Here is a 22423-nt window from a genome sequence, read left to right as displayed (position 1 = left end):
AACACTGTGTTGCTTTTCGGACACATCTACAAATCTGGTGAACTGGTTTGTCTGGTTACACACACACACACACACACACACACACAAAAGTATGTGCTTGCTGGGGGGGGCGGGGGGAATGTTGTTGTCTTTCATTTACGCTTTCTGATCCTTTGATCTTTTTAATGGTGGTGAAATAAAACTGGACCTACAGCAAAACAAATTATAAACAAAGTTAAAGGAAGTGCTGACTACAAGCCGATTAAAACAATACTTCCCTGGAAGGACATATTGAAAGGGAAGTCAGTCCTATATAGCACAGTCACTAACACACACTAATCCAGCTGTCCTACAAAAGGGGTTGATTCTCCATTTATTCATTGGCCTTAATGTTGTTATGCATAAAATATGAAGACTGGGGAGAATGCTGTGCACAGAAGGGAGTTCCTGCATATTCAGGCAAGACAGAGAAAAAGCATTTTTCAGTTCTGATTAATTGAGCCAGAAACTAGGAATTAGATCAGTTACTTCCAAACTAAACACAAACACGCGTCCACCTTCAGTTTCTATCACAGTTAAAGGTTTTGTACAGAGACCAAAACCCTGAAAGATAATTCTCCTTTCTGAACGAAAAAATGAAAGAACATACACATCACCAGTTTACACAACAGGCATTCACATTGTATACAACATGGAGTAAACACCAAGTATAAATATGACATGGGTCACTTACAGTGGAAAAGCAATCCTTCCTGGAAGAAGAACAACCCTCCCCCAGTTGCCAAGAATAAAGGTAAGAAACCCCCAGTTTCCTCCCACCACCTAATACACAGCACTGTTGATAACGGGGTCGTCAGAGACTTCCAATAAAAAAATGCTTTGTACTTTGTTCTCAATAGGAAAACACATAGGAACATACAAAATGTATGTGTGACGACTGTAATAACACTTTTCCAGGATCCACCTCACTAAGACAATGTGGATCAGTAAAAACAATGCCTTGTGAACATGGAAAATAGAAGAACAGATCGAGTTTATTATTACCGCTTCTCATCTAGCTACTAGAAACAGTGAGAGGTCGGCTGTAGTTTTGGGTGGGTAAGTGTCTGAGAATACACAGAATGTCACACATTGAAGCTCTAAAGCATATATTTATGCACTTCCTTCATACACAGCTCTGATGTTTGTTGTAGTGACAGAACTAAATAAAGCATTCAGACACTACAGTGCAGCAGGCAAAATAAACTGTGATGCAGGTTTCTCTCTGGTATGTTTCTGTATTTGTAAGCAAAGAGAGAGAGAGAGAGAAAGAGAGAGAGAGATCGCCAATTTCATCACAAAGATTGCCAGCTTCCCCAAAGAAGACAGAGACAAATGAGGCGAAACACAACTGAAATCTGCCACAATATGAAAAGAATCTTGTAATCACAGCTGCATTTTAACCAGAAAATCCAAAGCGTATCATATACCGTAATTAAGTTCTTTACATTGTGTCCCACACCCATTGAGGTCAACAAACCAAAAGCACAGCTCTCATAAGAGCAAGGACAGCTTTCCCAAAAATAAAATAAAACAGAGCACAATGTGTTGATTTTATTAAATACCTTTTACTAAAGCCTAACAGAAACAGTGTAGGCAAAATTTAAATTCTTAGAAAAGCAGGTTTCTGCAAAATGCTTTACAGTGCCTAATATTTATACTTAATTGTTCAGATAAATAACACATTCTGCTTGAAAAAAATACTTCCTTAACCATGTCTTAAGCTTTATTCAATGCTGCAGGATATGCCAACGATCAGACAGCAAACTCTCAGCCAGAGAAAATAAGGCACACCGACTATACCATGGTTGTTCTGGGGGCACAGGCTATAAGAGGTGTGAATTAATACACATCAGCTGACTGGAAAATGTCTGCCCTTCGGAAAATAAGCATGTCCCTACAGAAGGCTTTTCAATACAGACAGTTATTCCATTGAAAAATAACATAAATAAATATTGGACTAACAACTCAGGACTGTTTGTTGAGCATTTTTAACACCTATTTGGAAATTCTAACATGAGTTGGACGAATGGCTTAAGAGTGGTGACAAACGCACAAAAAACGGTTCATGCTTGTAGCACATATCTCCATCCTGTGGGTTCCATAGTGCCAAAAATACTTATGTAATTAATGTACTACAGGAAACAGAACACCTGAGAGCTGATTCGACTCACAACACTGCTCACATGCAGCCATTCGCTAGGACGCCCTCTCACCCCGACACACCTTATTGCCATTCCGCTTAACTGATGATTAATTCACTTAGCAGCTGTAGAGCAGCGATTTATTAGTTTGCTCAGCTACCTCTCTGTGGTCTCCCACATGATCTTCAGTTTCCATGCTTGAAACGAATCATAAAGTGGAAAAATGCAAAACAGTTCTTCACATCTATTAAGAAAAATCAAAGCTGGAGTGTGGCAGATATTTCCTCTGTCTAACACAGTCCCCGAGTTTGGGCCGAACCACAATCTTTACTATTTGTTTTACCCTTGTATGTTTTAGTCAGTTTTAAAGTTCATAGTATTAGTGTATGATTTTAAGACAGTGACTCAATTTATATTAGTTTTGACCACTAATTTCACAAAAAGTTACGGTCAGCTGTTGTCCTTTACAATGCCTGTTTTCTTTAATTATTCACAAAAACTCATTTTGTGGACAATAACAATATTAGCATTCAAGACATTGTCAGTTTATCAGGTTACTGTAATGTCTGCACTCAATAACCTTCTTATGTGCTGTCATAACACAGACTTTCTACTACTCTACTGTATGTCTTTGAAAGTAATCTTTACAGCCAATATGCATGACTGCTTATACTTGGCACGAAGTAATAGATTGTGCCTATTTAAGACATGGTAGTCTTATCATAAGCATGTTAAACCAGTTATCTGCAGAACATTACATCTGACAGTACCAGCTTAATATTTGATGGATTTACTTCTGTTCCATATACAGAAGCACTGCCATACCACTAAAGTGACTAGTTAATATCTGTCACTCAGTAGCCCTCAAGTCAAGCAGTTCCAAGGGTACTGTTAATTGATAACAAATTATGGGGGGAAGTGGTTACAAAATAATTGGTCATGTGGCATTTACTTCAAACTGTATGAACAAATAACATAACTGCAACAGTAATCAAAGGTCAAGAACATGCAGGTCAGAAAAACATACTTCTCTTATCACGTTTATTTTTTTTTTAAGCCCCCCATAAAAAACTAGATAACCTATTTTTCCACTGCCAAAATACCTGGCCTAATAACAGGTTCTTGGTTAATAATAAATAGCATAATACAATGAATTTAAAGAAGAAATCTGAGTAGCTATGTTAAAAATTAAATGTATAGATAAAAAAAAGTCCTATGGGGGGTAAGAAATGAGCTTCTGTTTAGCTACAGTGAAATCCATTGTAAACCAACTACACTCCTGTTCTGAGCATTTTAAAAAACGCTGTTCCCAACGCTTAGAATCCTGCTCCTCGAGATTTCAAACTTTATTCACACTGAGATTATACAAAGCCCTTTACAGAGCAGTTACTGTGTAGTGATTAAGTCTGCTGCCAGGCTTTAAACCTCCACTCTGTTCCATGGCCTGTCTGGTTTTGGCAGGAGCTGTTCTGTAGCGGCTGGAGACAGTGCTCACACAACGAAATCAGCGACTAGCCGGCCCGCCACAGCTGCTCTTGTTCGAATAATGATGCACTGCGTCCTCACAGAGTTATTGCTGCCATTAGTCATTATTCAATTCGCCTACTGAATCTGCTAAGACAATTCAGTTACATGCATAAAGCAGTGGCCCTCAGAGATTCAATTAAAGGTGCAGTGTCCCCCCTGCTTTATAACATCTCTTTAATTATTTATTCTTTTCAACAGGTGAGTGAACACTGGAAATATAAGATGGGCGGACTGCATGATTTACCTGAAATGTATATGCATAATAATACATCTGTAACTAAAATTATGCATATAAGATTATAATACTCTTCACAAATGGCAACTCCAAATTCAGTCATTTATGTTTTGCCTGCAAGTCTGTCTATTTTAGCTCCCCATTTGGTCAGGGTTTGATCAATACGCTTTCGTCGGATTTGTAAAACACTGAAGGGAAAAAGATGAAGTTGGGCACAAACATGTCAAAGCAAGATCTCAAGGGTGTAACATTTTCCACACTCCAAGTGCCATGTTAGATTTTCTCTCTCTCTCTCCCTTGAATAATGTATTAATCTTGATACAATAAACATTGGAATGTCCTAGATAAGTGTTATCAGTTCCACGGGCAATATGAGATTTGAAGTACAGGAGGTTACCATTTAACTTCCTGCTTTTAGCCCTTCAAGGAACAACATAACAATTAGCCTCTGAAAGGTGCCTGGTGAATTGCTTAATGAGAAGCTGCCCACTAGATGGGGACAATGGGAGGGAAAAAAACACTTGACTTGAAACTTGTACTTGACAATAAATTGAAATTATGCAAATTTGGGATTGTGACTGTGATGAAATCCAATGAAAATAATGTTTTATTCTCAACTTAGATCAAGAAACAGGTCTCTCATTGGCCGCAAACATCTGAAACAGCTGTACTTATTTCATTAGCCTTTTCTGAAATTATACTTTTCTTGAGGTACTGTCAAATGCAAATAGACTTCATAGGGGCATGCCTTGCAGTAAATTACTACTACTAGGTCAACACAATATGTTATTCAGCAAGACATGCTCAGATCATATATGTAAACAGGCTCTACTTCCCATGAAGATACTAGCAATGTGCTGAATGTACTGTAGGTGATAAACCAAGACTTGAAGATAACCAGACAACGGCAGTCAGCGCCTGGAGCAAATGCCACATTCTTCCCAGTTTCTATTGCCATGTCATATACAATTAGGCAGTTTTAAAGGGATGAATTCATCATCCAGCCCAGTACAGCAAAACAAAGATTCAAAGATAGGCTGGAACAGCAGCTACGGAAAAACACGCATTTTCAATTTGATATAAAACACACCATCCTTATTATACCGATCTCTCGTCTGACCAAGTGCGTTTCAACGAAGTGAAACTAAACGCTGGGAAAAACCACCCTACAGTGAGTGGAGACATTTTAAAAGTGATCCACAAACGGGCGCATCACGTTGAGCACTTTGCATGACTATTTCTATAGATTTCGTCACACAGAGACAGCAGAGGAGCCGTATCAGACCCAAGGCTGGACTGTGCTCAGGAAACAGCATAGTCGCTATTCTTGTACATTAAACGCAACAAAATCGGTTCAATTGTAGCAATGGAGCAACGCGGAGAAGTGTGCAACCATGTATTATTTTCGGAAGAGGCTCAAATGAGCAGATGTGCGAAATGTACTGTTGATCAGGAAAGCCGCCGACACACCTATATGTTGAGTGTGACAATAAAGAAGCGTCACCACAGGCTGGATATAAAAATAACCCTTGATATCACATACCTATGTATTGAGTGCACTTCCTAAGAGTGAGCCATCACTGTCCAAATACACACACGCCACAACAAGCCATCTCTGCCGTAAAAACGCTCACAAACGTGCGCCACACAACAGGTCCCCATCAAGTGTGCTTTACCCTCAACCCCCTCCATTCAAAATACAAAATAAGTGACATAACAACATCGTCCACATTGCTCCCGTACTTACCAGGAGGAATCAGGTGCCACAGGAATAAAAGTCCAATGTCTCTTTGATTGCGATTTGCACTCTGGGCGATTGGATACTATTAAAAAAAAAAAAAAAAAGGTCGAGGCCGTTTCGGATGCAACGGATCTGAAAACTGACACAAAACCACAGATTAGATGACAACGAACAAACTGCAGCTGGATAATATTTCTCTAGGGACGGGGGATCCCGATCGGCGGAAAACGCAAAGAGAAAAAGTGCCTCCCCATCCAGAGCTGCTGGGCAGGTGCCGCTGTTCCTGTATTTCACACCCCGGTCCGAGTTCAAGTTCAGCCCGGCGTGGGAAGTTAAACCTTCACCGCTGCTGTTTAAACAAACTTATATTAAGCCCTTTTTCGGGGCACGGAAACGCGGTGCCATCCTAAGCAGTGTACTGACCGTCGAGACGGAGGTGTCCAGCTGGAAAAAGAAGTGCTTTTTTCAATCATAAAGTCCGCCGGTGTCGGGAGTTTCGCTTTCTCTTGCTAACGCGCAGCCGGACTTCCTGAATGAAGATGTTGCTCCCCGGGCCCAGCGCACGTCGTGACAGCGGCAACAGTCCCCGTCCACAGGCGGAAATGAGAAGAGTTCAGCAAGATTTTCAACCTCGTTTCTCCCTCTCCCCGGGGTCCTGCCACACACGCCACGGGTACTCACTTTAAGTGCTGTCAGCCTGTTTCTGCCTCACGACCTGAGCGGGGCGGACGGGCTGTTCGGGCTGTTTTCCGTCGCCGCTCACTCGCAGAGGCGCGGCTCTATTGTGGGCAGGCAGCGCCAGTCGAGCGCAGAGCGCGTCGGGGGATGAGGGAGGGATCTCGGCGCTCGACTGCTGCTCTTGCGCAAGCCTCCATTCTCAGTGCCGTGCTTGGGGGGTTGGGGGGGCAGCTGGGCTGGCGCGTTGGGCAATGGCCAGTGTTGTAATGACGTCTCTCTCTCTGTCCCCTAGATGTGGGTTTCTGCTGGTGTTTAACATGGCGAGAGAGGGGTTAAGTCTCTTGCTTGGGCTGAACTTGTGCGAAAGCTGCTCAGGCGCTTGGGAGCGCTGAGCCATTGGTCTCGTTTTGGGCTACCATTTTAGAAAGATTAGCATTCTTCTTAATGAACATCTCAATTAAAATGTCTACTTTAGACGGGGGACGCTGGCTTGCACGTCTAATCAATTTAAACGTATATAGTTAAAAAGATACGCACTCATATGGAAGATGTTTGAAGCCTGTATCACTTCCTTGTGTATTGCAATGTTTCACTCCACTACCTGTTATTAGCGGCAGGGTACGTTTTTGTCAGCTTGCGTTTATTTTCCTTATTCTTATCTAGTGACACATCATCAATGACACAATACATGATTGCAAGCTACATTTTCACTCTGTAAGGTATCTTGGTCCACAGCCCATAGTGTAGCATTTTTACACATCTTTAGCGTGTGCTGTTGATAAAAGTTGCATTTTACAGAAGAAGACATAAACAGGTGAAACTGGCTTCATTATGCTTAGTATAGTAATGTGTCAGAAATCAATTGAAATGCACATCTGAAAAACGGATAAGCGAATTTGTTATAGGCAAGGCAATGCATTCCGTGATTCCGGGTGAAAAATAAATAATATTCATCTTAATTTGTCTCTAAATGTAATGCATGTAAATATATTGGATATAGATATACAGACGGATAGATTGGTTAATATAAATTATTCGTATTTTTTGGAATCATTGATAATATGTAAATAAGACAAATAGGCACATGCCTCCTAATAAAGTCCGATTAAGTATTGTATCTAAAATCGACCAAGTGAAAAGTCATGGATTACAGCTCTCCCTGGTGTTATAAATAATATTGCAACAATACATGTATAAGCAACAGCATGATATGAAACCAACTGTTGTCTAATATGATTTACATCTCTAAAATTAGGGAACCACATTGGAAGATGCCGTTCTTATTACCCCAGTGTCTTTTTACATTATGTATCATATAGGCCTACAATGTATTTAATTTTACATTGTAAACATGTATAATATACATACATAAGTATTTATTCGTTCAAATAAAAACATTTATTTAACATTCAGTCCTTTTGAAAAATACACATTATTTCTTCATATTTTGAACAGTTCAATTAAACCTAAATTAAACATGTACGCTATTCTTTCGTATATCAATCTGTCCCCCCACAGGAACTACATTTCCCACAAGTCATCGGGTTGGCGCCGTACACATGAAAAGGCAGGCACATGCCAAAATAATAAATAATTGATAGTATGAGTAATTAAAAGTCGTGACATTTCCATTAAAAATGTCCAGGCTTCTTGGCGGCTTTAGAAATATACAAAACAATAGCGCGAAGGGATTGAATATCGATGTTTTTCATGTGAGCGCACATAAAATAAGATGCCCTGAACATTGCCTTTCTGAACTATAAAACATGTTTAATTTCGAACGGGGTTGTAATTGGTATTTTACATGTGTACGTACATATTTAAAACATTGTTTGAAACGCCATAAAATAAATTAGGCATATTGACTTCCGCAAATGCACAAACGTGACATTATCTGTCAGGCGTATGGTTGGCCTGCTTTGTGGAGTAGGGGTCTTCGCGATCCCGGTTGCTGTTGTTGTGTTCGGACCTGCATATGTGCTTCTAAAATCGAAGCGCTTATAGCGTTTGTTTACACTTCATTTGCCCTTTTTAATACGAAAAATGACTTCCACGTTATTATCACCGGTGGTGGATTATTACAACGACGAGGAAGAACTGGACAGCGTGGACGAGGACGATGATCGGAGTTTCAGAGGAAGAGACTCCGAGGAAGGTACGGTTGCAGCTGGGTAGCTCCGAAAACTGACACGAATGACTGAGAAAAGCATGTGTGTCTTGTGTGATGATTTTCCTTTATGAAACACGAGTTGAACACGCGTCCAAAAAAAGGTGAATTTAATGAAATGTCGTTTTCATGTCTACTACTAGAAGAACGCCGAAGTAGCTGCACCCCGAGGAGCTACCGTACTTTATGGAAGTGATGGCGTTTTGAACGTCAAAACTGTAGCAGGACGTCTGTACTTGTTCGTGTAACTTAATAAACAAGGCTGGCTCGCAAGAAAATATCCGTCCAATAAGCTAACTTACTCGAGCAAGTTTTGCCGGGAATACTACTAATTGAGTAGTAGCCAAAGACGGAAGTGTGCACACGGGGATCACGCATGATCCCGTGAAATGTTGAGATGCTCGCTTTGCAGACACAATCAAACTGCATAGCACCGCGCAGTGTCTTTAAACACGTCCTGGAGGTTGAACCCGAGACGCAAACGTGCAGGACGGTTGGCATTTGTCGGGAAGGAAACTGGGGAACCTGCAACCCCCCCCTCCTCTTCCTGCTCCTCGATGGATCAATAGCTGACAGAAAGGGAGAGTGCGGATATAATTGGGTTTACGGTAGCGGAAGCGGTGGGTGGATTGGATGGAGGCCGTGTCATTTAAAGTGCACCAACAGTTGTGTGCGGGCAGAGCCGAGCTCGTCTCCCCCCGACCCGGCCACTTCTCCCTTTGATTGAGAAGCCATGGCAACGAAATAAAGTGCCTGGATCAGGGGGTCTTTTGATGTGCGTTTGCTCACCCGCTCCGGGCCACCGCAGCGCCGCGCCGGCAGAGGTGCACAGCTATGCGCTCGGATCAGTGATCAGCTGCCAGTTTGTCTTCCTGTAGACTGCAAACAACCTTTAAAACCCCCGTCCCGTCTGTATTGAGTTCACCGCGGCTGGATCCTGGTTCCGATCTGCATGCATGGAGGTAAAACTAGGGCAATATGGATGTGCTGTCGCAATGATAATGCAGTATGGGGTACTTTTTACGCACATACACGCAAGCCTTTGGGCCTTTTGAGGTCTCTGGAAGGCTGTAAGAGTAGGCTAAAGCAACAGCAATACATAATTCAGTGTTTAAAATGCTGATCGCAGTAAACGGGCTGTTCTGCGTGACATCGGCCCCCGATATTAGTTTACTGTAGTGGAAATGATAGCGTAATCATCCACCTATTATTAATAGCTGCGAGAAAGTCGACACTTTCTATGTATGCTGTGCGTAATGACATGCTAATGTTGGCACTAAATCTGTCACTGTTACCCAGAAATATAGCATATATATATATATATATATATATATATTTAATCCGTTTTGGGAACAGTATGTCCACAGTGCACATGAGTAGATACAGTCGTGTCTGCAGCCAATATCGGAAACCGCTTTATTATATAGGCTAATGGTGGAGAAGATTCACTTTTTAAACTATGTAAATGTATCACTGCCACAGTCTGCGATTCCCGAAATGTATTTTGTGAGAGTACTTTGTGTGCGGAAACTATGATCAGCAACCCATATTTCTGCAGTCTCTTAAGTGACGTCACCTTGCTGTACAGAATGGCCACTGTGCTGTAAAGAGGAAAGCAGTGAATGGCTGGTAACGCACACATGCTTATTACCAATGAAGGTAAATGGGATACTTATTGTGATGTTAAGCTGGACGAAATGCTTGCTTTGTGGTCTGTATGCTTTCTGTTTGTGTTGCAGCCAGTGCACCTTGCAGTTTAAATAAGTGTCAGTCGCATACATGCATTTTTTTACGTTTTTTTATGTATTTATTTTGTTTTTGTTTATACTTAAGGGAAGGCAAATTCATGTTTTTGCTGGGCTGCAGTGCTATGGGAAACTAATTAATTTGACCAACCCAAGTCCATTAAAAAATATATATATAGGCCTACGTGCATGTCCATACTTGGATTGTGGAGAGGTGGATGGAAATGTATAAACGTCCTATTTAGTAATTTTCGAAACTGAGATGGATCTATGGAATTTAGTATTATATATATATATATATATATATATATATATATATATATATATATGTATATGTGTGTGTTTGTATATATATAATGTTCAATCTATGACTCGTTTTATACAAGATAACTTTTTAATGAATGCCTATTTTAAGACAGATTTTGGACTTCTATAATCCTTTTATGGAATATTATAAATTATTAACAGATCAGTGAGAAATGTAAAGATTTGAGATTGAGACACCTCTTTCAAATCTTCACAAGCTTATGTCTAATGTGCGTAACCTGTGTGTGACGCAGAATGAAAGATAACTACTATATATTTAACTTGTTAACTATAGCTTTGTGCCTATGTACATATTGGTGGTTATTTTTCAATGTCTATACCTAGTCATTATAATTTAAATGGTTATACACCAGTTTACAGGATAATACTAAAGGTAATAAAGGTAAATATTCTTGCAATGATTTCTGAAGGAGCAGCAGTTCATCTGCTAATTGACTTTTTTTTTATTTAAGAAACGTTTACACTTGGTATTTTTTGTCAAAATAGACTAAGTGGAAAATCAACAATCTATTATCCACATAGTGTTTGAAACAAACCCTTAAGTTGTGAGTTGGGGTCTGCTTCACCCCAAGAATCCTTGGCAGCATGCTGAACCAAAATGAAAGCCAAAAACAGGGTAGGTATAGCATGGTTTGGAAAAGTTAAAGCTTCAGAAAAGCAGGCACATTTGAACATGGAAAGCAATGCACATGTAAACTGGCCTTTGGGTACATATAACTATTGTATCAAGAGTAATTTATGATAGGTGGCAGTGAATAATATGTAAATACAAGGTAAACTGTTCAAATATACACTTGATATTAAAAGACAATCTGTTGCACACGTCTGCTTGTTTTAAGGCATTCATGTTCTACCGATCATACATCATATCAGTTGCATTGTTCATTTTCTGATTTTACTCATGAGAGCTTCCATTTTATACAGCACATAGGCATACAGGAAAAGGTGGAGGAGATACTTATAAAATGAGCATATGAGTATTGCACACTACTAGTATAATCATTTTATTGTGCACCATCAATAAAATGGAACGTATTGCGTATTTTCTTTCAGACACAGAAGATGCCAGTGAAACAGACCTGGCAAAGCAAGACGAAGACGACTATGTAGAAATTAAAGAACAGTGAGTACTAGACTGTAATATTTTTAACATCTGGAGCTCCCAGGCTTTATCATATGGTTGAGAAAACAAAATATTTATTTTTAGGTTGAGCCCCTTTCTTCTAGGTGCCTGTGGGCAAGAACATATAAATGTTAAAACAGGCTGGAATAACATAATTTAAATAGGCCATGTGTGAATTGTGGTTGTCATCGCCCTCGTGTGGCAAGCAGAGGGTTTGTTTTCCACTTGTTTTTATTCTTGTAAAGTGTTCCCTTGCTTAGTCTTGGAACAGTTGTCTAAGGCCCAAGGCTTGCGTTGTATTTTTGTGAAATCATAAATTAAGTTTTTCTTGTGTTAACAACACTTTAAACAGTCATGGCCCACAATATTAAGTTTCACCTGGTTTAGTTTCTAAAACACTAGTTCAGATTTATGCTGTTTGCCAGAATAAAAAAATAAAAAAACAAACAAAAGCAATTGCTTGTCAGAAAATAACCCAAAATGGATCTCCGATTTCCTGTTAATAAAATCTGGATTCTGTTTTTTCCCCATTGTGTAGGATGTACCAGGACAAATTGGCATCTTTAAAAAGGCAGTTGCAGCAGTTGCAGGAAGGTAGGAAGACGTCTATTTTATTGCCTTGAACTGTTTTGTGGGAACCATCAGTGAACATTACTTCCATACTTTGACTTTACCTGGAAACTGATCTGACCCAGTATAATAACTCACAGTAAGAGATTTACATGCAAAGCAAAAATGGAAAATTAATTCAATTAAACTCTGTTACATCGATGGAGAATAGGAAGTGAAATGTAAAACTGTAGGCCTGAATACCAACAACTGTATATTGTAATAGGTTATTTTCTCTGACTAGTACTTGTATTAACATCATGCTGAAATTCCTAATATTCAGTTCATAATTCAGGTACGCTTCAAGAATACCAGAAAAGAATGAAGAAGCTTGACCAACAGTACAAAGAGAGGCTGCGCAATGCAGGTGATGTGTTTTTTATTAGATGTCATTCAAAAAAATGTCACCTTTTGACATTCACTTTCTCCCTTACACATCACCATTTATCTTCAGTCATGGCTTGCCCTTAAGTACATTTAAAATGAAGGTTAAAGCTATTGCATCCTCCCCCATGTCATTAATACATTAACAATGTTTTTTGTTTTGTATTGCTATGTTTGTGATGATCTTCAAATTGTATTCGGTATCTCCGCATGTGCCAGATTTCTTACAGGAATAATGAATCGTATTGATGTTCTCCTTGTTTTGTCTTGTTTTTTCAGATCTTTTTCTCCAGCTTGAGGTAAGCTTAATTACTTGTATTGTGAATTTGATTATTTTAAGAAGGACGTGTGTTTAAGTGGACTGGTTTACTTCATATACTTTAAACCTGTTTCTGGAACTAAGATTCACTTGTTTGTGGTCTGTGTGTATGTTTTAGAATTGGGCAAATTAGCAATAGATGAATGTCATTGAAACAACATTAAAATATATTAAATGCCTTCATTACCATTAGAGGTGGGTATTGGCAAGTAACTTCCGGTACGATGTATATCACGATATAACATAACGATTCAATACATGACAATATCACAATTGAATCGCGATACTTACTGAAGTGCTTTAAAAACCTCAAATATTATGCTATATACCTAAAATTACAAACTTTAGCTAATTCCCATTAAAAACATATATATTTTATTTATATATATAAGCAACCTCATAATTGACACTTTTCAGAAGCAGGAGGACATGTTGACAGGACTGTTAGCTAGTGCAACTTTATAGAAATATAGACCGGTTTTGAAAAACAGTACATTCAGTGTATACTGGCAACGTGTTCTCAGTGATCAGAAATATACAGTTGATAATTGCATAGGGTTGATACTGTCGTGCGCAAGTTATTGTCAAAGACGATATTGTCTTTACACACATGTACGTGTGTATGACTCTAAATCTGATTTATCACCAGTACAGTGGGCTGCAGCTATTATTTGCGACAAAAGTACGACAATTTACCTAAAATTAAAAATCAGTTACTCGATGCCCCTTTGGTTACGGTACCAGAAGCACAAAAATAGTCAGAAATCAGTAGGAAAGTATTTTAACACAATAATTCACCCTACAATATAGTAGAGAATAATGTCCTGTTTCAACGTAGACGCCGTTTCACAGCAACGCAAAAGAAAATACTGGCTACCAAAAATAGCTTACACGACTTCACACAACAAACCGTATGTTCTTTCAATTTGTTTTAATTTCACATCTGTCCTCAAAAGTATTGATGAATATTGCTAGCTCACAACTTCAGACAAAGTATAGGTAAACTAGTTATAATGAAAACGGTTCAAACTACTCCATGGTCAATGAAAATAAAGTTAATGGCTGGTCAGTTTTTTATAGATATTATTTCTTCTACTAAGTATGAAAAAAGTTTGATTGAAATCTGAACTTTACTGCAGTGGATGGCACTATGTAATTATCAGGTTTAAAATCCATTGTGAAATTGTAGATGGGACAACTCAACTTGCTCTAATCTGAATTATGCATTAAAAAGAAATGCATTTAACTGAAGCATATTTCCATTAAAAAAATATGTATTTTTAAACGGGACAAATTGTTTGCTATGCAATAAAACATAGTATGCAATTATGAAATTAAAAGGAGTCAACAGTATAGTCTAACACGTAATATATAATGTGTTATTTGTAATTAACAGTTACGTCTACATTTTAAATATATTTCATTCAAAAGCATCGGATGTCAGTGAACGCGTTAGTGAAGACATAAAATTAAGATTTATTTTCAACGAGGAGGGCTTTCATTTCGGTAAAATGAGACTCGGGTAAAGAGACTGTGACGCGTTAGGAAAAAGCTGAGGAGACCCGGAAGCACGGAAACTTCACTCCAAAATACAAAACGAAACAAATTGTATATCCATCAAAACCAACAATGGATGGATCTGTCTAACCGTCTGTATATCCTTCAGTCTGTCTGTGTAAATATGTCATGTGTTGACATAGTCATTATTTTAATTTTAATAATTTATCCTGTCTTTTTGTTTTTGTTTTTTACTACTACTTTAGTACGTGGACAGTGTTCAATATACAATACTTGTAATAGGATAATATACACCTGTCTCGTGAATACCACGTCTGGATAGTTGTTCTTTTCATTAAATTATAACAGTTACATTTATTTATTTACTTATTTATTTAGCAGCAGAGGAAACTTAATTACTGGAGAGCAAGTGCCGCGTAAGCAGTACCCGTATGAAAAAAATAAAATACGGAAAAACGGATAAGCTTTGTGATCTGTCAAACTGATAATGTAACGTTTATTAATGTTGTATTTTCTGTTGGCTGGTTTTGATTGTTATATCTTGAAAATGAGGAGACACATTATTTATGTCTGGTGGACCTAAACACACAGGTTGTCATGGGGCTAACAATCCCAAGTTGCTCCCCGGATTACTGCTATAGGATTGCGGTTAGTAATTCATTCACATTAATTCAATCACAGACCTTACTATTTCCCACATATGAACAACTTTGTTAGTCCCTTCATTGTCTTGAATCAAAATGTATCCCAAAGTTGTATTTGTAGGATTGTAAACTTTCATTTGAGTTGATACCAGAGCATTGGTTAAAACGGTTACTTTTTTCAGCTATTCTTCCATTCATATTTGTCTTTATATTTATGTAGTTGTCCTCAACTGTCTTCGAAAGGGCAATTCCAATTTATTTTCCCGCAGTTGACTTATGTATCTTTACAGTGCCGTTTTATTTTGAAATTTTACACACTTCTCGAGACTGGTAACTAAACGTGCTTCGGATTGCATGTCAATCTCTTTGCCCTTGACAAGGTTTTCACTGCCAAATAATTTCCAGATTCCACATTTTTGTGTTTTCCCTTTGTTGCAGACAGAGCAGGTAGAAAGGAACTACATCAAAGAAAAGAAAGCTGCTGTGAAGGAGTTTGACGATAAGAAGGTTGAACTGAAGGAAAACCTAATTGCGGAGCTGGAGGAGAAGAAAAAGATGATAGAGAATGAGAAATTAACAATGGAACTCACAGGCGGTATGTGCGGCAAATTAATCAGATAGGAAATCACGCTTGTAAAAGGATGAAAAGGAGTCGTGAATAAAATGTACAAGAACTTGTCAGACACCCAAGATATAATTTATTTTTCTTCTGTTATATATCATATATATTTGATTTGAAAAAGAAGGAAAATAAAAAAGGCAACAGTTACAAAATTTGGTTAAGAAGAGGCCCTATTTTGATAATTAGATATCTAATTTGTTGTATGTAGACTTAAAGGCTGACTGGCTGACTTTTTCCAAATCAAACTATTGACAAAACATTGTAACTGCTTTTTCCATGCAATGGCACTCGTTTATGTTGTTGTGATGCATTTTGTGCTTTAAATCATACAGATTCCATGGAAGTCAAGCCTATTATGACACGCAAACTACGGCGGCGGCCCAACGATCCCGTCCCCATTCCCGACAAAAGACGGAAACCTGCCCCTGATATCCTTGCCAAGCTGCATTTTAATTGTGTAATGGTTTCATTTTAATTGTTTAATTGAGTCCACACTGTGTTGTCTTCTGTGGCCGGTACATTTGAATTGTATGCTTTGTTGGGAGGCCGGCTGGTAACTGAATCATTTTCCTTAATTCCCAACACCCCAGCTAAACTATTTACTAACAGACGAACAGATAATGGAAGACTTACGAACACTCAACAAGGTTAGTGTGTTTGAGTAGTTAATTCCCCTAAAGAGAGCGATTATTTAAGTGCTATGAAGTTGGCTACTGATATAATGTTGCCATCACTTTATGGTATTGGTAATGCATTAATATAATTGTGCTTTATAAGTGGGGACATAATTACGGGAGTCTTGCCGTTAAGTTATTAACAGGATTTGCTATAATGTGTATATAATGAATGTAGTACTAAATCTATACAAAAAAGCATTCTTGCTAACGATTGTACGCTGTTCATATTTATTATTAATTGCAAAGAGCCATGAGCAAGCCTGTTCAAGTGAAATTACAAATTGTATTGTACTTACTGACAAAATCAATTGCAGTATTATCTCCCTTCTTAACGGTGCTTTTCAGAAAGCCTCATTAATAGTAATGGTATTTTGTCAGTCTCTATACTCCACTTTTAAAATGGTTAGGAATCTGGACATGTCTTGAACTCCCAAATGAAAGTCAAACTCTTTATCACTGAACTAAGCTTGATTTGTAATGCTTTCTTTCTCCAACAGCTCAAGTCTCCCAAACGTCCAGGTAAGGTTTTTATGATTTCAAATTATTGATAATTAATTTGTACCTCTAATATTTATGAATGTCTATGGAATATACCATGTTGTGCAGCTGATTTATAGAGATTAAAAAATATTCTATTGGGAGAGACATTTACATATTTCTGAGACTCCTATTCTGTATCATGCTTTAAAAAATATCCAGTCTTCAGGGATCAATTACCCGCTAACAACCAAACTAAGTATCTTTAGATATTCTTGTTTCATACATTATTTGAGAATATGCTCTTTTATCTAGCTATCAGCCTCCCGAGAATCTGTTCAGTTTTAATTTTAACCAAAAACGAATATTCATGTTTGAAGGCTTACATTTACCCTTCTCATTTTTTATTTTTAATGAGGAGGACCTATTGAAACAAACAACAGCCGCTTGGTTGAAATGCCAGTGATTATTTTTTCTTTTTTTTAATGATCTTGTCCATGTTGACCTTAGCAGTGCCAACAATAATTTGTGTGCATTGCTCCAGTGCTGCGGCTGTTAAGCTGCTTAAGACACCAGCTGATCGTGATGGGAGACTATGGCTATGTCTCTTGAGGAGATATAAACCTCCTTCTAAATGGGCAAAACAAAAATAAAACCACCCAAGAAAAGAAAAAGATAAGCGATAAGTCAGCCAACTCTATCGTTTTGGCTTGGGGCCAATAAAGCTTCAAAGTCTTTGTATCAGCGTTGTAATGTCAACCAGAAAAGTGTTTAATTATCAAGCATTTCTATGAACTTCTCATGATCCACTTAATAGATATCCTTTACTAACTACAGGATATGAGATCTAGTACAGTAGCATGGTTAGATTGATCCTGCTCATGAACACGTGCCAAGACGTTGGATTTTCATTTTCTACTCGATTTTAATTCCTTTTCATTCGAATTATCCTTTCCTTCACAGTTTCCCCGTCCTCCCCAGAACACTTACCTACCGCTCCGACAGAGTCCCCGGCACAACGCTACGAAGCCCGGATAGAAGAAGGAAAACTCTACTACGATAAAAGATGGTAGTTTTATTATTCTGGAAACATATTGCACATACACACGGCCTCCGAACTTCATTAACACGTCATTAAGGGTCCAAAATCCCACCTGAGAAGTTGGTGAACCTGATTGGCCAATGGTAGATACAGTATTGATAATTATGGTTTATTGTTGGGTGAGGTCTTGGATGTAAACCTGTATTTTCTTTGCTACATCAACTTTTAGTTACACTTCACCACAGTGTGCAGACATTGCCGACTGCTGTACTTGCGCTGTGCCGTTTTGTCAGAAGGTGGTGCCAAAGGATAGCTTTTTTGTGCATCTGCAGAAAACTAATATCAGGCCTTCTCCAGAGACGGTGGGCAGGGATGCACTTCTGAGATTTTAACTTTGCTGTCCTCTAGAGTTTCGGTGATTCATTGTGGGCCTTGATAGAGTCCAGGTTGAAGGAGCTTTTCAGGGGAGTGTGTTCTTCTATAAAGATCATAGTCTCTAGTAATTATTTCAAAAATAGAAAAAGCTCAGATTCCAGGACTTAATATTTAATTAGGCCGGATGATGTTTTAAATGTGATATCTATTACACGATTGTCAAGACCAGATTCATTCTATGCCATTGATGTATTTACTTGTGCTTTTGAAGACTGCAAGGTCGGTATTTTGCTGGTTTGAAATTGCTGGAATTGCTTATTAGCCAAATAGTCCAATACACAAAATTCAGATGAAATGCAGAAATTGACTCCAAATGCTAATGTAGTTAATTAATTCTGTGTAGCTCTTAAAATTATCCCCCCTCCACGTTTTGCCATTTATCTTTTAATTGCTAATTAAAATAGATTTATTTTAATTATAAAGCAAATTGCAGTTTATTTGAACTCACGGGTTCTTTGTGGCCCGTCTTGTCTCCGCACACTTCAGTCAGGGAATAACCAGGGGCGTCCGTCTCCGTACAATGAGCAGCGCAGCCATGGAGCTGTGGAGGAGTTTAATATTTGTTGCCCTGAAGCAGAATCACTCGCATCATTGCCTCGCACGATGAGCCTACAGTCTTTTAATGTATTTTTAAACCAAACTAAAACTGCTTTAGCTGCCTAGTGTGGCCCGTCCTTGCATTAATGCACATACACTGCATAAAAACCACTTCAGAGTCGGCTTTCGATGTTTATGAGTCTGATTCTGCAGAAAGGAAACAAAATAAAAAAATCTTGCATTATTTCAGCCAATTCTGCTTCTTCTAGACTTGTTGTTCTTTGTGTGTCGTGGGAAGGACCTTTTTGACCTTCTAATTTATTTTATCGGTTTAGACTCTGCTGTGGGAATTGAAAGTGCTTGGTAAATATCGATCAATAATTATGACTGAATGATAAGAAATCTAAAACTGAGTGCATACATCAACATACTTCAAACCACAGATATGCAGTTTGTTTGCTCAATATCATTTTGAACTGAACTTCAGATAATTGTAGATGGGGCATTCATTTCATATTTCCCCTCTTAATTATAAGGCAAGGTGACTTTCAAAGCTGTTGTGCTCGTAGGGTTTCATGAGGCAAATGTGAGTTTATCATAAGTGAAAAGGAGTAAAGCCTAAGATAACATGTTGGTTTTCTTTGCAGGTATCACAAAAGCCAAGCCATCTATTTGGAGACCAAGGAGAATACGAAAATCAGCTGTGTTATTAGCTCAGTGGGAACAAATGAGGTTAGTTTTCCTATTTTACCAGCTGTCTGAAGCTAATTAGTAATAAAACTAAAACAAATGTGATTCCTATACTGTACCAAGAAGGGAAGACAGTTATACTTTCCCTGTGTACTTTTGTTCCATTTATTTTATTTCAATTATGTTTTCCATATTAGTTTTGAACTTAAATATGCCTGGAAATACTTCTCTAGATTTGCCATGGTTTATAAAATTCCCCTTGATGTATAAACTGCTGTATCACTAACACGTGCCTTTGCTCCAGGACCCAGAGTCCCTGAGTTTCAGTTCACTATCTACAAAGAATCCCTTGTGTTTTTACAATTTTGTTTTTGATACAATTATCAGTTTGATTTTTTTTTGTTTTTCTCGGCCGAATATGTGAGTTTTTAGCTGACACAATATACACCAGCAGTTAATTTCCCTTTATTTCCGTTCCAGATATGGGTGAGAAAAACGAGTGACAGCACCAAGATGAGGATTTATTTGGGACAGCTGCAGAGGGGGGTGTTCGTGATCCGCCGGCGGTCCGCGGCATAGACTCTTGCCCTCCACCTCCTTTTTGTGACTTTCTCTTGCTCTCGGAGTACAAACCTCTCGGCCTTGAATTTTCCACATCATGTGACCATCTCTCTCCCTTTCCTTGCCTCGGGACTACTTCCTCGACTAAGACACGGCTGTCTGGACTTGTCAGGAACAAACAGGGAGAGAAGAAGTGATGTACACTTTGCCAAATGGCTTTTTTTCCCCCTCCTCTTAAGTTTTACAAGTGCAAGTGGCAGCTTGACTTTTTTATATCACTATATTGTGTTTCTAGGTGTAGTCTGTGGCTTTTTATTTCATTTTATTTTAAACAGACATTAACCTGAGCTGTCCTGCACTGGCTCTTCACACTGACTGGGTCATAATTGCGAATAATGCATTTCAATTAGAGCAAAGTAAATTGGCTTTGACACCTGCTTGTTCTACAAGTATTGACCTCGGTTCAGCTCTGAGCCGTTACTTCTATGGGGAATCATGCGACCGTTTTTTAACAAAGCCATCGATGGAGGAATAGAAAAACGTCCGCTTCTGATAGCTCTCCACATTGCAATATTATTTTTAATCTTCTATTGCATCATTTTATTTTATCTTCTGATATTTCTCACCTTACTTCTTTTGTCCTTATGATATACATGTGTAAACCATTTGGGATTTACTTTTTAACGAAAACTTCAATTTTATATAAATAATTAAAAAAATAAAAATGAAATGAATGAATTAGTTGAACAGAAGAGACAAAGTTTGAAGTCTCAAAGTCCACATTCATTTGGACCTTTTTGAGTCAACATTTGTAGTTTGTATATTTAATGCTGTATTCCATCCTTATAAAATGTGTTGTCATCCTTCTGTTCATTGCATTGTCATACTTCTCTCAAAGAGGTTTCCCATGGCTTTATCTGCTTGTGGAAGTGGTGAGCCATTTTATACCCTACAAATTATGTTTTTAAAATGGCCGCTTATGTCCTCTTTTGAGACGGTCTCAAAATTGTATGTCTGCTAAGAGCTAATATTGAATGATGTTCTGTATTAAGGCATTAAGGCCATTCCAGACTGGATCTGACATGTAATTTATAGTCCGTCATCCGAAAAGTTGTCCATCAAGGAAATTGCACATTGGATCCGTTTTAAAACCAGTCTTTCCCACTTCTTGCGCTGGTGTGTCTCGCAAGCTGCGCCACTATTTCTTTACCTCCTCAACTACAATGAAACGATAACAACCTTATCGCACACAAACTACACATCACCATGAAGACACAAAAGCAGAATGCATGGTTTAGCATTGAACTATTTATTTGAAAGGGCAAATCTTTATAAATGACGTCAGTCACTTTTGTGTCGGAGAATTCTAGGTACATCAATGGGTAGCATTCATAGCCAGCTCCTCTGCCATAGCCTGCCATACATTGACTTTCGTCTCAATATCCTTGTAGTCTTTGCTTTGTTGTACAATTTTTTGTGGACACGCAGATGAGAAGCTTTTCCACCAGTCCACGTCTTCGTGGTGTTTTTCATTAGTCAATTTAAGTTTTAAAGCACGTAAAAGGTGATCGAATCGAACTCGTACGACAATTGCTGACTCGGTGTGCAAGTTGAGATGCACACGCTAGTTTTTTTTTTTTTTTTTTTTTTTCTCTCTCTGTTTTTACTTAATAATCGGGTGCTTCATCGGATCCAGTGTGCAAAGTCTTAACTCTGTTCTGCCGATCTTCAGGAAGCTGTTGCAGAGAGAGCTGGCAATCGGTTAAACCAAAACCCAGCATGCAGGGTTTTGTCCGTGCAGTACATATTTTAAGGTGGAAATTGCTGGAGGACCATGATGTAATTTTAAGTGACATGAATGTGTGCAAACTTGGGTGAGAGACCTTTAGAAGGGAGTTTCCCAAAAGGTAAGTCGGTGAAGCAAAGCTTTTTCCTAATGACACTCCAGCGTTGAAAATAAATACGTGAAGAGGAAGGGCTGTATAAACTGGAGCTTTGCTGGCCTGTCGGTATGAGTCTGTCCTGTAGAGAGGGGGCCGTGTCCTCTGGTACTGCTGGAGAAACTACTGCAACCACTGATTGCTTTCCTCTGCAGAAGCCATTTATCAGCAGCTAAGCATTCGAGGCATATCTGAAGCACCTGTTTCCAAAGCGAGACCTGCCCGCTTCCTCAGCCTGTATTGTAGCCCCTTCTGTTGTGTAA

At 38.5% G+C, this 22423-nt stretch overlaps 2 protein-coding genes across 14 annotated transcripts in view; one reads left to right on the top strand and one right to left on the bottom strand.

The window, feature by feature from the left end:
- The window catches only part of taok3a (TAO kinase 3a), a 43265-nt gene extending 36808 nt beyond the window's left edge, over positions 1 to 6457 (bottom strand). For 2 of the 6 annotated variants that reach the window (XM_066689369.1, XM_066689372.1), the window contains exons 1-2: positions 6089 to 6457; positions 5672 to 5804 (exon numbers count right to left, since the gene is read on the bottom strand). The gene's annotated coding sequence lies outside the window, so the exon portion shown is untranslated. The remainder of the gene's footprint in view (positions 1 to 5671; positions 5805 to 6088) is intronic. The other 4 variants (XM_066689370.1, XM_066689371.1, XM_066689373.1 and 1 more) reach the window with 4 other exon arrangements.
- A 1800-nt stretch (positions 6458 to 8257) lies between these two features.
- Positions 8258 to 21087, top strand: suds3 (SDS3 homolog, SIN3A corepressor complex component). 8 transcript variants are annotated; one of them, XM_066689380.1, is made up of 14 exons: positions 8968 to 9472; positions 10069 to 10169; positions 11069 to 11198; positions 11636 to 11705; positions 12244 to 12299; positions 12598 to 12681; positions 12978 to 12997; positions 15618 to 15774; positions 16134 to 16258; positions 16392 to 16448; positions 16976 to 16997; positions 17919 to 18024; positions 19617 to 19701; positions 20140 to 21087. In XM_066689380.1, the coding sequence occupies exons 3-14, from the start codon at positions 11168 to 11170 to the stop codon at positions 20236 to 20238; spliced, it is 912 nt and encodes a 303-aa protein (XP_066545477.1). In that variant the 5' UTR covers positions 8968 to 9472; positions 10069 to 10169; positions 11069 to 11167; the 3' UTR covers positions 20239 to 21087. The 8 variants fall into 8 exon arrangements, with proteins under 8 accessions (XP_066545478.1, XP_066545474.1, XP_066545472.1 ...); XM_066689381.1 differs by lacking the exons at positions 8968 to 9472; positions 10069 to 10169 and adding an exon at positions 8258 to 8498; XM_066689379.1 differs by lacking the exon at positions 11069 to 11198 and having other exon boundaries at positions 8965 to 9472.
- The last annotated feature ends 1336 nt before the right edge of the window (positions 21088 to 22423 follow it).

The sequence above is a fragment of the Amia ocellicauda genome, chromosome 17 (assembly GCF_036373705.1).
Source record: "Amia ocellicauda isolate fAmiCal2 chromosome 17, fAmiCal2.hap1, whole genome shotgun sequence".
Lineage (NCBI taxonomy): Eukaryota > Metazoa > Chordata > Actinopteri > Amiiformes > Amiidae > Amia > Amia ocellicauda.
This window is presented reverse-complemented; position numbering and strand designations above follow the sequence as displayed.

Bases quoted from the DNA above. Each gene is read 5' to 3' on its own strand.
- suds3 (XM_066689375.1), top strand. From the start codon at position 8,387: ATGACTTCCACGTTATTATCACCGGTGGTGGATTATTACAACGACGAG. The intron at 11,706-12,243 runs GTGAGTACTAGA...CCCATTGTGTAG, and splicing joins TATGTAGAAATTAAAGAACA to GATGTACCAGGACAAATTGG. The intron at 12,300-12,597 runs GTAGGAAGACGT...CCTAATATTCAG, and splicing joins GTTGCAGCAGTTGCAGGAAG to TTCATAATTCAGGTACGCTT.